General features: G+C 33.3%; 1 protein-coding gene across 1 annotated transcript in view; it reads right to left on the reverse strand.

The window, feature by feature from the left end:
- ACSS3 (acyl-CoA synthetase short chain family member 3) overlaps nucleotides 1–17,285 on the reverse strand; it is a 137,096-nt gene that overhangs the window by 35,170 nt on the left and 84,641 nt on the right. The window contains exons 8-9 of the mRNA XM_012759752.3: nucleotides 11,282–11,433; nucleotides 6,132–6,235 (exon numbers count right to left, since the gene is read on the reverse strand). Of these exons, the coding sequence (XP_012615206.1) occupies nucleotides 6,132–6,235; nucleotides 11,282–11,433 (256 nt within the window). The remainder of the gene's footprint in view (nucleotides 1–6,131; nucleotides 6,236–11,281; nucleotides 11,434–17,285) is intronic.

Genomic DNA, 17,285 nt, shown 5'->3' on the forward strand with positions numbered 1-17,285 from the left:
TTGAGAGTAGCAGGGGGTATCTCCTGGACAATCCAATGGCATCTCCAGTCCAGTCAAACCCAACCCTTTGAATTACACAGTGTGCATTTCATACTATTCAATTCATTGTCTCTGAAAATAAATATAGGCATATACTTTAAAGAAATCCTACTATCATTGTCCAAATTTGATAGACTCAGAAATGATTGAGTAAAACCCAGAAGCAGGAATAACAAAGAGTAAAAGAGCAAAACCTAGAAGGAGCATTTGATTGTACATGGAAATATTTTGCCCTCAGATCTTCAGTCAAAACAATATTTACTAATGGCTATTGGGATCCAAAACCACAGAGAACAGGTTTTTAAAGAATTAAAAATAGAGTCCTGAAGGTAAAGTCGCCAAAAGTTACTTTTCTCGCTGTCACATCAGCCATATGGACCCTTTTATGCCTTAGCCCTAGGAAGGCATTTTTGCAGTAAAATATATATGATTTTGCATGGGGCATAAGCTAAGTATGTTTAAATTGGAAGAAAGTCACACATCTAACACATAGTTGTAAAATGTTTTTTTAAAAAAAAAGAAATGAAAGAAATAAGTAATAAAGTTTCCAATGCTGATTCCAAGGATGAAAAATATTTCCTATTGCAGACTAAATTTAGAAGTGCAGCCTAACAGATTAAAATCCCTCTACAATAAGTGTATCAACACAGACACGTGAAAGCAGAATGTCTGAGAATCCAAGGGTAACAAAAGAAGTTGATGATCCAGGAAAACAAAGTGGCTTAGACTTCGATACTCTACCTGTTTCAAATCTTCAAATGCTGGTTAAGAATTTTATAATTAGTTTACTTAGGAGGATTGAGACTGTGCTATAACTATGCCTTTAACATTCCCCATAGAGATCTCTGCCTAGGATAATTTTTACCAAACTGTTATTATAATAATTATTTTATTTTGCGGTTTTGATTTTTGTAAATAAAATGTATTGCTGTCTTAAAACAAATCTTGGGCTAATGAATCTTCTCCAGATATTCCTAAGAATAAGGACTAAATTTGGTTAGCCTAACCAGTATCTGGGGTTAAAAGTCTTGTTCCAGTTGTCCACTCTCAGGAAGTATACCAAATTGAGCAAAAATAAGGATTCTCATGTCAGGTAACCTTGATACACTTTAATAATAGGGTATTAGGATACATGTACCCATGGGATTGATGGTTTTGATTTAAGAGCTGATGATTGAAGTTTGCTGGAGCCTTTGGGTCCACTTTAATAAAATCCAGAATTATCAGATTCTTCCCTAAAGGGGGAAGATTTAGGCTGTAAATAGACTATAGTTACTTCAGAACTTCAATTGCAATTAAAACTGCAGCAGTTCAATAAAATAGGAAGAGAAATACTCTAATTACTCAAATATAAGAACTGAACAAAGATGGCTCAAAGCAGATAAAGTAAGATCAATAACTTCAGTCATCACCAATGTCATTAGATAACTACTGTTTTTTCATTGAAATCCCTTCTTAGGATTTTCAAAATTCTGTGAATTTTCTAAGAATTTTATTCCTCCTTTAAAGTAATAGAAACAAAACAAACAAACAATAAAATCACTTACCATTGATCAAGTTGGTGGTCATTACCTCATTTCAATTATGTCATCACTACCTGGACATAAGGACACTTGAAACACTTTCAAAATAAATTCTATAACTTCTGGTGGGAACTACACAGATAATATCCTATCAGTTGGAAAGAATCATGAATTCTGTTGAACTGAACAATATTGTTCCTTATAAAACCATTGTGGAACTTGAGTAGTCTAGCATTGCAGTCATCTTGAATTAACTTACTAATAGTAAGTGAAAGAATAAAGTGTTTCTACCTAGGCTTAAAAAACATTAAAAACTGGGGCTCCACAATGAGTTATTACAATAATTTCCAAATCAATACCATATCTTAAAACAAATAGGAAGGAAGGAAGATAGCCTCAAAAAGAAATAGGTACTACTGCCTATGGGTTTTAATAGTCTCTGAAATATAAGGAATCCTCTTTCTGGTAGTAGATTATTTACTTACAAGAAAAAGAATGCCCTTATAGCCATCTTAAGTTAGGGGGAAAAAAGATCCTTCAAAGGCCTAAAATTGTGCTTTCTGTCTGATTTCCAGGAAATATCCTCTATAACAATACAGTGTTTTATTCAGGGATTATACAACTAAGAATAATGAAGTTCTGGCTGTTCATTTTTTTGCACAGAAGTTACTATATTTTAATGGAACAATTATCTATCCTCTTAATTTTTTCCTTTTTAAATAACAATTATAGCACCTTTGTCTCCCATGTAAAAAAGAAAACATAAAATTCAGTCAATACTCCAGATGTTTCCAGCCTTCTTACGGATGAGTTACTGTGAGGATAAAACATCTGGGTGAATAACAATTCAGCCGTTAAACAGATTTATAAATCAAATAGATAGAGTCCTCCTCTCTAAACTTAGCAAGACCAATTTCCTTCATGAGAGCATTAAATGTTTACATTACTGCAATCCAAAGCAAGAGATTAATGCTTCAGTAGTGTTGAACAGCAACAATTCTTTATTAAAATGCTCCTATGAGGAGTGGAAGATGCTACTTTGTTCTTTAATTTTCCACAGATTAGTTCTCACTTTGCAATATTAGATGTTATTTAAATCAGGTGTCAAAGAGTATGGATCATAATGAAACAAAAGAGGATGTTGCCAATGCAAATTATACTTGAGTAACAAAAATGATGGGTGATGGATCATTTTGGGTGTCAACTTGACTGGATTAAAAAACCTGGTAAAGCATTATTTTTGGGTGCATCTGTGAGGTTTCCAGAGGAACTTAGCATGTGAGTTTGAGTGGACTAGGTGGTGAAAATCTGCCCTCAATGTGGGCAGGCACCATTCAATCAGTCAGGCCCAGAGAGAACAGAAGCAGAGGAAAGGCTAAGTATGGATCTATCTGCCAAAGCTTGAATACACCCTTCCTCTTCTCTCCTTGGATGACAACTTCAGGTTCCCTGGCCTTTGCACTCTGGACTCTCAACCCTTTGGCTTCAGTCTGAGAGTTCCACCATTGTCATCCTTGCTTCTGAGGCCTTCAGACTTGGACTGAGCCATGCTCTCAGCATCCCAGGGTCCCCAGCTTGCAGATGGCCTGTCGCAAGACTTCTCAGCCTCCCTCATCATGTGAGCCAATCCCCCTAATAAATCCTCTCTCATTTATCTGTCTCTCTGTATATATTAATAATATATCTTATTGATTCTATCTCGTGAGAGAACCTTGGCTAATAAAATGTAGTAATATAAATAGATTGGCTGCAGAGTATCTTCTTACAAGTCAAGTCACATGAGCTAATTCATTTTTATTCATACATTTAAGTTACTTAACATATCCCTTGCTAATTTCAAATTACACATCACAGTTTCTAAACAGTTCATTTATACATATATATCAATGTAATCAGAGGGCCAAATTCATGAATTATTCCTATCTATGAAAAGCTCATAAGAGTGTAAAAAATATCAATTTCTAAGTTAATAACAAGAAAAAGGGACCCTGTAGGAAACTTGAAATTTGAAATAAAGAAAAATATTCTTTGATCCAAGCTAACCTTCCCTTAAACATTATCACGTTTATTAGCATTACCTCTCAAGGAAGTGCACCATCATCTGTTTGATATGTAAAATATTAGGGAATTTATGAATGCACTAGAACTATCAGATGTTTTTCTGTTTTCTAAGAATTAAGAATAACGCATAAAGCACTTGTCCTTTTTGCTTGACAATTTAACATTACTTTGATAACCCTTTAAGAAAGGAGAATGGTTGTAAATGCTGAACTTCAGTATTATTTTATAATTACTTACCACAACATATAACTTTGAAGATGATAAATTAATTTCTTACATGCAATGCAAAGGAATAGAGATTCTAACTAGATTTCCCATTAGTAGCTGACATATGCATCACCTAGGAGGAAACTTTTTTATAAAGTATAAAACTATCTATCTGTCCATCTATCATCTATTTACCTACCTACCTATTCTGATGTATGTATGTGTATAGTTTAATTGGACAGAATACTAAGTGCTATAAAATCAAATGGTTAAAGGGAAAGAAAAAAAATTGGTCATTATATTAGTAAAAATCCACTGTCCTCCACAGTAATGAGCAGCCATTTCAACCTGATTACACTGACAGTATACTGACACAATGTGGCTATTAATTCCCTCTGAACAATACATTAAAGAAAAATGGCAAATTCACCTGAAACCTAGTACCTCCTACCAGGGACCTCATATGCTTGTTTCACAGGCTTCAGTGAGCTTTTTTGGTAAACCTAAACGTATGAACTACATATATCCACATAAGCTAATATGTAAAAAGATATCTATAAGAAAAAGTAAAACAATTATAATTTTATTTTTGAATGTGTTGGTTTTTTTCAATAAGCATTGGCATAGTCAGTCATCTTTAAGGGGAGAGACAAAACCCTTCTGCAAGCATTTGTGTAAGGTCATTTGTGTGTAAGAAGCAACCTCTCTATTTTGACCACGCAAGGAAAATTATCTTAAAGATGACAAGATATTTTCCAGATCATGCCCAGGAAAATAACTTCTAAAACTTTCCTGGCTAATAATAGGGGTTACATCAATACTATAAACAGTCTTCTTGTGGAGGTAATAATTCTTCACTTGTTTTTATATATTTATACACGTAACACTGGTTTTTCTCTAAATTCAGTCTTATATTTTATATTTTCTAAATAAGTTACAAATCTGAGTTTAGATGAGTAATAAACAATTTTTACCTTAGTAACTAAAACTCTGATTTTCATCTTACATAAGGAACATGTCTTCTGCTCTGATCATTCATTTTATGTGTCATATTACAAAGTATACAGAAAACATTGTTTAAAGAATAATATCCAAGGAGATAATATAAAATATAATTTCTCAATCAAAGCAGTTCTAAAATATCAAACAAGTTTTAAAATATCAAACACTGAATCTCAGGTTCAGTCATTCACTTGATCTCCTAGATGAAAATCATTTTCCAAGTCAGCCCTAATTTATGCAAAGTGACTTTATTAATTTTTAATCCTAATTTGATACTCTGCCCTAGATGCTCAGAAGGTGGAACTACTGAAAACATTTATATAAAAGGGTTGATACAATTCATTGAAGTTGGGGGGATTGAACTGAAATATGTACATATAAAGGCTATAAGGATCCCATAGCTCATAGCTACTTTCAGTTGGTCAAATGAAAAAAAAAAAATCTCTACATTTTGTGAGAAGGAAAATGCATTCCAGATAATCTTCCCACTCTCACATATGTACACAGATATCCCTCAAAAGAAAAAGCAGAAAGGGTTTTTTTCTTTCTGTTTGCTTCTTCCAAAATTTATATTCTATCCACTTAATAGAAAAATTTGTTTTCCAAGGATCACTCAGCGGGAGGAAAATAAAGAATAAACAAAATAAGTAAATAAATAAATTACATATATAATGGTAGTCATTTTGGAGAAAAATAAATTTCTCTGATTCAAATGCTAGTCAGAAGAGATTAGATTTTATAAACACAAGAAGATTGCCAGAGAATTCTATGAGAGGAGCAGTGTTTTATAAAAAGGACTCTGGATGCAGTGTGCAGGGTATATAAAAAAGCAGAGAGAACAGAGGCAAGTGATGAGGGTACTTCAAATTCGGTCAGATGATAATGCTGCTGCCACAGCTCAAAGGCAATGTGAGTACTGAAGGTGGGATGAATCCAACAGACAATGCAAAGGAAAGTCTGAGATTTAGTAACTTACCGGATATAGGAAACAGAGAAGAGAAGATAAAGAGGTCTTTAGTATTTTACACCTAGGGACCAAGAGAATGGTAGCATCAATGTCACTTATGAAGACATTATTAATAATACAACAGTCAAAGAATTACTTATTTTCACTGAAATCTGAAGCAGCTGAATCTTGAGTTTGTGTCTGATGGTCATAGCTCAGGATTTCCTCCAATCTCTGCAGTGGTTTTTTTTTGTGTGTGTGGTTTTGTGTGTGTGTGTGTGTGTGTGTGTGTGTGTGTGTGTGTGTGTTTAGCATTTCTGCATTATTTATGTACATGCTTGGACAATGCTCACCAGTTTGCCACCAATGGTCTAGGACAGGTACTCTGAAGACCTTTTTGGACCATTCCAGGGTCTCCACATCACATCGTTCTCCAGCCACAAATAATGTTTTGAATCTGAATATAAGAGAGACCGTAAATTCAAGTTATTGCTTGAAAATATATCAAAATAATTTCATCTTCATTTTTAAACCTTGTTGAATCTAATCATATCAATCATATCAGAGGAAAACAGGCATGTTACCAGTATATCATACTGTAGAATGATGAGAGGCAGTTCTTGTTTTGGCCCAAACGTAACCAAATATACATCACAGTATTTGAATTAGTTGGCCTCAAAAATAGAATTCACTGCTACAGCTTCTCAGTTTTGAAAAGAAAAATTGAGTTGATCTTTACAATATAGTTGTCATATTTGTCTAATAATCAAAGATAAAAAACCTTTTGCCCCTTGATATTATCACTGCTAATTTTATCTCCAAGTTTGATTGCTGTATTCTACCTAAGGATATACACAAAAATGCACTCACTAAGTATATCAGCTAAGGCAGCAAATATACTTGTAAATATGAAACACTTCTTCCTTCTAGTGAGTTCTTCTGATAAAAAGTACTCTAATTTCAAGTATTTTCTCTAGTCCAAGGACATATATAGGAAAGATAGCTAATGAAAAAGTAAGGCAAATGTGGCCTTCTATGTCAAAATGGTTCTTATCAAATGGAATACAAGGTTACTAAGAGATGAAGAGAATTAGCATCTTTGGCAGGAGTACCATGCCATAGAATGAAAAAATGAAATAGAACAAAATAAATTTAGGTTGACCCTAACTAGAAGCTCATTGAGAACATGGTTATTACTGCTCCATTTTTAATGCCTTCTTGGCCTGTCTGTTGTAAAATAAATAAATAAAGAGTACGTATGAGGAATTAATTCATTATCATCAAAGTGAAACACAAACAATCAACCAAAAAGAAACTTTCTTACTCATCCTGAACAATGTAATATATTTTACCAGTTCCTTAATTCCTTAATTCATCATATCATTTCATAAAGATTCATGGAGATTCAAATAGTTCCACCTCTATGCTGAAAATGATGTTGAGTTACTGTCTCTGCTATAAACATGTATCTCATTCTATAATTATTTTGTTTCTTGTGCATTTACTACTCTGAACTATGAGCTCCTTAGGAGTATTTGTCTTTATGATCCTAACACTGATTAAAACACAGAATTTTTAGCTATTTAAAAGTTTCCAGGTGCTCAGAATGATGAAGTACAGAAGTGGTGATTTGGCAAAATTTGTGGCAGTCTGACTCATTCTTTTAAGTGAAAGAGGGGACATGTTGGTTTCTACGAGAGTGGAAATGGACAAAGGAACAGTGACTTGAGGAGAGAAACGTTCTGGAATAACTATTTTAGGACATTTTAAGTACACAACATAAAAGTGAAAGAACCGAAGAACACTCAGTTGGCTTTTATGAACTCAATCTGTAGCCTAGGAGGGTAAACAGGGATAGCCTAGGTTAGGGTGTGATACAGAAATCTGGCAAATCGATCCCAGAAAGGCTGCCTGGGGGCCCTAGGCCAGGCAAGAGGTGTGTGGAGGTAGGAATAACTAGACTGGAAGGAAAATACCAGGAAAAATAGTAAGGTAAGAAACTAGAAGTGACAGAAGACATTTTAAAAATGGTAAAAATGAAGGCAGTCAGTAAAACAAGGTGCAGTTGTGAAAGAGGGGAATTTCAGACTTAGAGATCTTGCAAATGTGTCTGTTCTGAGGGGTGACAATGTTTATGGGGTGACAGTGATTATGGGGTGAAAGTGTTTATGGTAGCTGAGAGAATCCAACATTGAAGGACACTGGTGTGACAAAGAAGAGTGTGTTATAGAAAGATTGTCATCAAAATAGTATTAAAAATCACTCAAGGACAACAGCAGTGCAGAGTAAAGGGAAAGACCAAAAGGGAACTCTGTAGAGGAGAAAAACTGTTACAAACAGATAGCATGAAATTCAGTAGAGGATGGGCCATTAGATGTACAAAATGTTCATGTTCTCGTTACTCCAACTTTAATTAAACATCCTTCTTAACTTTTATATGTAATCTTGGCCCAAAAGGTGCATTTGGTCTCAATAGTGGGGAAATATTTGAGTTTAATTATTATATTCTACAGAAGATCGGGGTTGCAAACAAGCTATTGAAAACACATTAATTGATTTTTAAGTATAAATGATGTCTACACCTGACATGCAACCACCTGAAATTATTCATGGTAAAATTTTCATCTGTAGCTGAGGCTATCTGTACAAAAGTGTATCAAAAGAGGTTTTAGTTAAATTGTGTAAAACAATATGCTGTTACTGCTCCCAAGTTTTCTGAGAACAAAGAATCTCCATTGGCTAATATATTCAGGAAATAAAATTATCATAACATAATATCTTATTTTTTTGGAATTTAATCCACTTATATTAGACGTTATTTTTGATAGGTAAAGACTTACTACTGACATTTTGATATTTCTGCCATGGATTTTTGTTTGTTTGTTTGCTTGCTTGCTTGTTTATTTATTTCCACCTGCTTAGCCTTTGTAATCCGCTGGATGTTTTGCAGCTGTTTTTTCCTTTCTTCCTCTCTTGTTGTCTATCTTTGTTATTTGATAATTTCATGTAATGCTAAGCTTTGATTCTCTTTTTTTTTTATCAATCTGCTGCAGATTTTTGTTTTGTGGTTTCTATGAAGTTTACATAAAATATCTTTTAAATATAATCCACTATTTTGAGCTCATAAAAAATTTATGTTGCATACAAAAACTTTAGACTTTTACCCTCTCTTCCACATACAATTTATGTTTTTGATGTTACAATTTGTACCTTTTTATATTGTACATTCCTTAATACTTATTGTGGCATTAGTTACTTTTGATTGTTTTGACTTTTAACCTCCATAGTAGAGATATGTATCATTTAGACATCACCATTACAGTATTGGGGTATTCTGAATTTGAGTGTGTAAATACCTCCACAAGAGAATTTTCTAATTTCCTGTGTATTCCTGATCATAATTATCATCCTTTGTTTCTACTTGAGTTACTCCTTTAAGCATTTCTTATAAGGCAAGTATAATGGCAATGGATTCCACCAGCTTTTGTTTGTCTGTGAAAGACTTTATTTCTCTTTCATTTCTGAAGGACAGATTTGCTGGGCATAGGATTGCTGTTTAAAGGGTTTTGTTTTTTGTTTTCCTTCAGCACCATCACATTCTCTCCTGAGCTGCATGGTTTCACATGGGAAATCCACTAATAGTCTAATGGACATTCTCATATCTGTGACTTGATGATTTTCTCTTGCTGCTTTTAATTTTTTCTCTGTCTTTGACTTTTGACAATTTGATTATAATGTGCTTCAGAATGGACATATTTGGATTAAATATATTGAGGAACTTTTGAGCTTTTGGATCTGGATGTCTATATCTCTTCCAAAACTTAGAAAGTTTTCCACAATTATTTCATTAAATAAGCCTTTGGTACTTTTCTTTGTCTCTTCTCCACCTTATATAACATAATATGAATATTTGCTCATTAATGGCATCCCATATGTCCCATAGGCTGTCTTCACCCTGCTGTTTTTTTCTTTTTTTCCTCTGAACTGCATCATTTCAAAAGACCTATTTTCAAGTTCAGAGATTCTTTCTTCTGCTTTAATTAGTCTGCAGTTGAAGCTCTCAATTGTATTTTATTATTTAATTGGTTGAATTATTCAGCCCCAAAATTTCTGTATGGTTCTTTTCATGATATCTATTTCTTTGTTAAATTTCTCGTTCAGATCATACTTTTTTTTATTTCATTAAATCATCTATCTGTATATCTCTGCACTTCCTTACAATCATTATTTTAAAGTCCTTTTTAGGCAATTCATAAATGTCTGTTTCTTTGTGGCCAGGTATAAGATAAGTATTGTGTTCCTTTGGTGGTGTTATGTTTTCTGGCTTTTTTGTGTTCCCTGTGTTCCTATGTTGGTGTCTGTGTGTCTGGTTGTACAGTCACCTCTCGCAAACTATACAGAATGACTTTCATAGGAGAAAACTTTCACCTGCTGATGGGTCTGAGGGTATCATTTGGAAAGGGTGCAGTGTCTCTGGTTCTGCGTGAGTGCAGTAGTGTAGTCTCTATGTAGCTTCTTCAGTTGTGATCAATCTTAATGATGACTGCAGGTGGCTCAGTGATCTAGGCTGCAGAAATTTGTGACAGTGACAGTGGCTGTGTAGGTCATTAGGCATGGGCTTTAGTGATCATACTGTCCTTATCTCAGGGAGTCTTAGATATATACGTCTCTTTGGTGTTGGGTCTGACACAGCTCACAGGTAGCGAAAGTAACACTAGGTCCCAGGACATGATATCTATTTTAATTTCTTTGGAACATAGGAACATAAAATTCAAGTAGTCTTGCATTTAACTTAAAAAAATTAGACCACTTTAATTGAAGCCCACTTTTTGACTTGAAGAAACTACAAAATCTTTTATTTTAGTTTATGATAGCAGTGACCTATTTCAAAGAGTTTCAATGAGAATTGATGTTGGAAACTGTCTTGAAGATGCAAATTGATATAATTATCTTTGAATATGCACAGCATTAAACAAAAATGGATATCAATAAACCATCATAAAAGTATCTAAACTACCCAAAACTCATTATTATAAATAAGAGTAAAGGATTTCCCTTTACTTTTTCAACAAATCTCATTTGGACTATAATTTTCATATTTTATCTATATATATATATATTCAAATAATATTTTCCCTCCCTTTAAGCCATTTTTTATTTACAAAAGACAATAAGATGCTAATATCTATGTCTATGTAACCATATGCATTATAAGTCAAAATCAGCATTTTACTTTTTAAGAAAAATATAAGCAAGTAATTTTGAAAAGAAGAATATTTTAGTACTGAATATTTGAACTGAAATATAGTATTTAAAAAATTTTCAGTAAAATTAAAATTTTAACTATTTCTAGGTCATATGTAGAAGAGCCATTCTTAATAATATTCAGAGTCTTTTGGCTCTTCCCATAGAGATATCACAGTACCAGAAAAAAATATAATGTTCAGTTATTCATTCTGATTGCAGTTTCTAATGTAATTTGCACTGTGCATCCCAACTTCACCTTGTCAGAGAGTACTGTTTCCCCAAGGCTGCCCCAGGGTCCTGTTGACGAATTGCTCTAATTGCAGTTGGCGCTGTAAACAAGGCAGCTACTCCATGCTCCGCAAGCACACGGAAATAAGCGCCAGCATCTGGTGTTCCCACCGGCTTCCCCTACAATGAGATTCATTTAAAATGTCACTGGGTAAAATGTCTCCTATTTCAATGACAGTTCAATACATATACATTTTACATCACAATCTTAATAAAATGAGGTTCTCAATAAATCTTAGTTTTAAAATATTTTCATGTTCTGTCATAAATAAAACAAACCAAATGCCCAGGCATCAGAGAAGCCATTTACTCCATCTCAAAAGCATGAAGTTACAGCATCTTAAAAGCTTTCAAATTCCAAATTTTTCTTCCTCAAGTTTTTAAAGACAAAGGACTCAAAATATATAATATTCAAATTAACACAAAACAGTCTTGTATTTGCCAAAATATTAAATATATTGTTTTGTGTCATGGGCTAAATGTGAAATATGGGGTTGTTATGAATTCCAAACATAACACATTTTTTTCATGATCCCTATTAAAAGTGATGATAGCAATTCTAAAACATTTGAGAAAAGGAAAAAATCTGAAACCATAGTGATTCCTGAGCAATGACCTTTTCAGTTAAATGTCTCTCTCCAAGTAAAGTAACTTGCATAAATTAAAAATAGTCCGATAAGATATCCCCAAATGCATGTTTTCCACAGGCTCAAAATGACATTATACATGTTTAGTTGAAAAATCATGCATAAAAATCTAACAATCTTGACAAACTATACAATTCAAAAAAACAAACAGAATTTTTTAATTGATGTTTCTGCAAAGTGGAAAATGAGAAAGTCATTGAAATAAATCAGTAACTCTGCAAAAATTCTCAATGAAACATAACATTTATCTTGGCCCAGCCATATCCCCTCACTCCATTTTCTATCCATTCTCATCCCTGCAACTTCTTCTTGAGTTTCTAAAGCAAATCACTAGCATGTTAACATTTGCAATGTGAAACTATATATATTTCACAGTCAAACTCTTTTAGTAGAAGTTGGAATAAACAAAAGAAAGCAGGTTTCTTATCTTAGACCATTTCTTGAAGCCTTAAAAGTATTAGAGTGCATTAGGAATTTCCAAGAGATGGGTAACTGTAGATAATATTTCCTAGACTTCTCTGACCAAATTCTCTATCTGAGCTTCCCAAGGATTTTACACTCTGGAAAATACACATGGGAACTACTAGACTAAAAAAAAGAGGAAAAGATTTGCTATGAGCAAACTCAGAGAACTTCCCAAACAGAGAATAATAAAATAATGGAAGATAAATATGAGGTAGCCCAAAGATGTCCAATAATTTTGATTCAATATCCCCTAATTTGATCTTTGATAGGGCACTGTTTAGTTTTTATTTTAAAATGATTATCTTTAATATCCTTTAGTGTAATTATATTGTTCTTTTAAAAAATAACCTCTATAGATTTTTTTATATTGCTTTCTCTCTTGCTCTTATAATACCAAAAAACATATTTGTTCCACCTAGAAATTCATTTTTATTATCACAACTCTCCCAATTCACTTGACTTCAGCTTATTTCATTACTGCTTCAAACAGGTCAACACATTCAAATAATATAAAAATCTGCCACATACAATGTGGCAGCACATGTATGTAATTTGACACACAAATTTTAAAGCCTTGAACACATCCATACAAAATGAATCTGCAACTTTATTCTTTCTAACAAAGCAAGGTAAACATTTGAATTGTATTTCTTCGATATGTCTTAGGCACTTACTGATCAGTCCCTTGAGTATAATTGTGGCTTGAGAAACTTGATCTCACACACATAAAAATGATCTGTGTACCGACCTTATGCAATTGACTTGCCCTGTCTGTGGTTCCATTATCTTGCCTGCTAAATAAGAATAAATCATTTTGCCAATATTTCCTCAATAAGCTAAAAGCATTGAGATAATATTGTAAGACTGACCTTCACTGAAGAAAGATATTTTATAGCCAATTGAAATTAAATTCCACTATAGTGCCAGTGTCATGGGATAATGATAATATACTCACTAAAGGGTGATATTAGTGTCAATGAAAATGCTATACTGTGTATGACTACCTACATAAAGGATACAACTTGATGTATTTTACAATGCCTCTAATCATTTATGTTTAATGATAACACTTATTGTTATCATTAAGTAGATTAAGTGTTAGAAATACAGTCATGCACCACACAACATTTTGGACAACAATGAACTATACGACGATGGTCCTATAAGATTATAATACTGTATTTTTATTGTGCTTTTTATATGTTTAGATATATTTATAAACATTTACCATTGTGTTACAATTGCCTGCAGTATTCAGTACAGTAACATGCTGTACAGGTTTGTAGCCTAGGAGCAATAGGCTATACCATATAACCTTGGTGTATAGTAGACTACACCATCTAGGTTTGTATAAGTGTACTCTATGATGTTCACACATAATGAAACTGCCTAAGGAAACATTTCTCAGAACATATCCTCATTGTTAAACATTGTTAAGCAATGCATAACTGTGTTAATAAAAAACAATAATATACTATTTAAATAAGATTGTAACTACTGTTGCAATTTGGGCCCTGTGCCAAACAAATTTCCATCAATATTATAATTATTGAGCATAAAATCATGATACATTACTATTAGAACACTAAGGATGCAACACATAAAATCTTGCAATGTTCCTTTGTTTTAGTTGAACTCAGAAAGGTTCCATTGTTTTGCATTTTATTGTACATTCCCCAGAAGATAATTCAATATTATAAATAAAATGTTTCCAAATTTTAAAATTACTTTAGTATTTATATATTTTACTGTTTTATTTTCTTAAGAACTTCTATTTGTTCTGAAATTTAATTGAAATAAAATTACATCAAAGAAATTAAGTTTTCCAAAGAGAATCTGTTAACATAAATTTTAAGTCCTGAATGATGTAAACACTTGAGGTAATATAATCCAGCACAGAACAAGATTTTTCATCAAAAACTACAGTTCATATGCAAATAAATAATAAGCTAGGTAGTGCTAGTATATTTATTCATTTAATATTCTGGGAACAATTTTGTGACTAAGCCAGGTAAGGTCCTACTCTAATGGAACTTATATTCTCTTAAGTATGAATGTGTATGTGTGTTTATGTGATAGTATTATTAAAAATTACACAGTGCATGCTGTAAGCCATTTGTGTCTAATTAAGGGAAGGAATACAGTAATAAACATAGGACTTGTATGTTCTCAGACCTATCAACTGAGTATAGTTACAGTCTAGTTCTCAGCTGAAGGAGGAGGTTCAGAAAACTGAAGGAAAGCCTGTAAGCATCTTTCATTATTAACAACATTAAATAAAAGTGACTCAATAGCTTATTGATTTTATTTAAAATTCTTCTCTCCCACCCTTATGCACATGCACACACACAGACAAGCAAGCACACATAAGTAGTATAAGTAGCCAGTAACACACTACCCATGCTGAGCTGCCTAATGAAAATGACACTGATTCAGAACTTGCATTTTCAGTAAGGGGCAATAGCCCAAACAATATTTAATTCAAAAATAAGATTCTAAGATTGTGGGGATTTTAAACAAACAAATGCACACCAAATGCAGTGATGCAGCTAAAAGTTGTCAACTCAACTCCTCAAACTCAAATTAATGCTGTTACCATTATTTTAATTCCCTTACCCCAAGTTAAAGTCTATATTATTGGTTGCTGCCAAGATAACACAGGCAGAAAGTGATACTACAATGGTAATGCAGAGATTCTCAGCTTTTAGCTGTTATAAATCAAGAATTCTAACATCATAGATTTATAAAATATCAACTGCTATTAATAATAGCTATATTTCTAATGTGGCTAGCAATAATACAAAGCACAGCAATGAAAACAATTACCCAAATACCCTAAAATTAACTTCCATATACAATTTTCAACCAGTAATGATTCAATGTGTTAGTATTCCTGGACTGCAGATAATAAGTCCCTAGTTAGAAAACCAGGTAACATTTCAACATCTCATGTATTTCCTACTGAGGTTAAATTTCTAACACAGGAAAGTACAATCACCTGGCAAACAAAGATATACTTAAAACAGTAGGGTTAAGTTTTGATCAAAAAATTATTTAATTCCTTGACTATTGATCCTACAATTCAGGTTATCCAAGGCTTGAGGTCAAGGATACCTGTGATTTCACATTTTAACATAAACATTTTTGAGTCAAAAATTTTTGAGTTTTTTCCTCCTTTGTGTGGCAGGATTAGAAATACATCTGATCCCTTCTCAGATACTACTTTTGAGAAATGTTCCCCCCAGGCATGTTTCCACTGCAGTTCTGAGGTGAGGACAACAGCATCCCTTATTGACTAGTACCAAATTTCATTTCAGCAGACAGGTGCTGCAGAGCATTGTTTTGTTTATTTCAGGAGAGTGATGAAACTGGCAATAGCATTTGTTGAGTTTTTGTTATATGTCATGTGCCTTTATCAAGACATGAGTGTTTGGGACTGTAACATTTAAACTTGAGACTTGTTAAAACATGAGCAATTCTCCAAGATATGCTATTTAGTGGGGGAAAATGCAGAATAGTATGCATAACATTTGTACAATTTCATTTGCTTTAAAAAGAGTAAAAGATATTGCTTATACATGAATTAACTACTATACATATAAGATTGACTTCAAGGGAGAGAAACTTGAAAGCTGGAAACAGAAGACATTGAGATTTTCACTGTTTATCCTTTTGTAAGTGTTAAAATATGAACCAAGAGAGTGTATAACCTCTTAAAAAAAATAGGCTTTTTTTCCCCACAAAGTCCATCTCTTTATAACTTACATTATTTTGTTCTAATATCCAAAACATTACTGCTGCTTTAAAGCCAGATGGCATAATTGCCCTATGTCTCAAGAACCTCAGACCTAGGACTTTGTGTTGTTATAGCAGACTCTTTTTTAAGAAATGAAAACTCATAATCTGATTCAGATAGGACTTCCTTGATTGCTTACTCGCTAGAGATTTTTTCACCTTCCATTGGCCTCACCTGTAAGGACTGATGCCATCGTAACTTCCTTCATCTTATTCATGCCTCCAATCTAATATTGCTCTAACTCAGTGGCTGCTAACCCTAAATGCACAGTATAACTTTTTGGGATGCTTTTGAATGAGCCAAACGTCTGGTCCCACTCCCACAGATTCTGATTCAATTGGCCTTGATTTGGGCTGAACATGGTTATGTTTTATGTGTTCCTTAAGTGATTCTAATCTACCTCATTGTCCCAAGTTCTTTATGTGTTGCCCTATAAACTAGATTCTAAGAAACAGTCCATAAACAAAAGTTTTTGAATTATATGAAAGCCTTCCCAAACATAGAAGTCTCTTCAAATATTTTCTGTTTGACTCTGAGAAACAGCTTGAATGAAGCAAGAATGCAGATGGACATGTAGAAATCTTAACATTTGAGTCCTTCTCTTTCTTTGGTTAAGGACATACCTTAGCTTCCAGGACTGAGAAGGTAAGACTTCTGCATGGCTACAGCTCCAGATCCTTTCCCATATCTCTCTCTCTCTCTCTCTCTCTCTCTCTATATATATATATATATATATATATATATATATATATATATATATATATTTCAAGATATGTGTGGGCTATGGTCTGAATGTGTCTCCCAAAATTCCTATGTTGAAAATGTAATCTCCACTGCAACAATGTTACAAGATGGTGCCTTCGGAGATGATTAGATTATAAGGGCTTCACTCTCATGGATAGATAAATGCTGCTATATACAGGGCTTGTGGGAGTTGAATTTTTCTCTCTTGCTCTTCTTCTATTCTGCCATGTGAGAACACAGTGTCCTTCCTCTCTGGAGTATGCAGCAATAAGCAGACATCTTGCAACCAGAGATAGAACCTGCTAGCACCTTGAATGCCC

The sequence above is a fragment of the Microcebus murinus genome, chromosome 10 (genome assembly GCF_040939455.1).
Source record: "Microcebus murinus isolate Inina chromosome 10, M.murinus_Inina_mat1.0, whole genome shotgun sequence".
Lineage (NCBI taxonomy): Eukaryota > Metazoa > Chordata > Mammalia > Primates > Cheirogaleidae > Microcebus > Microcebus murinus.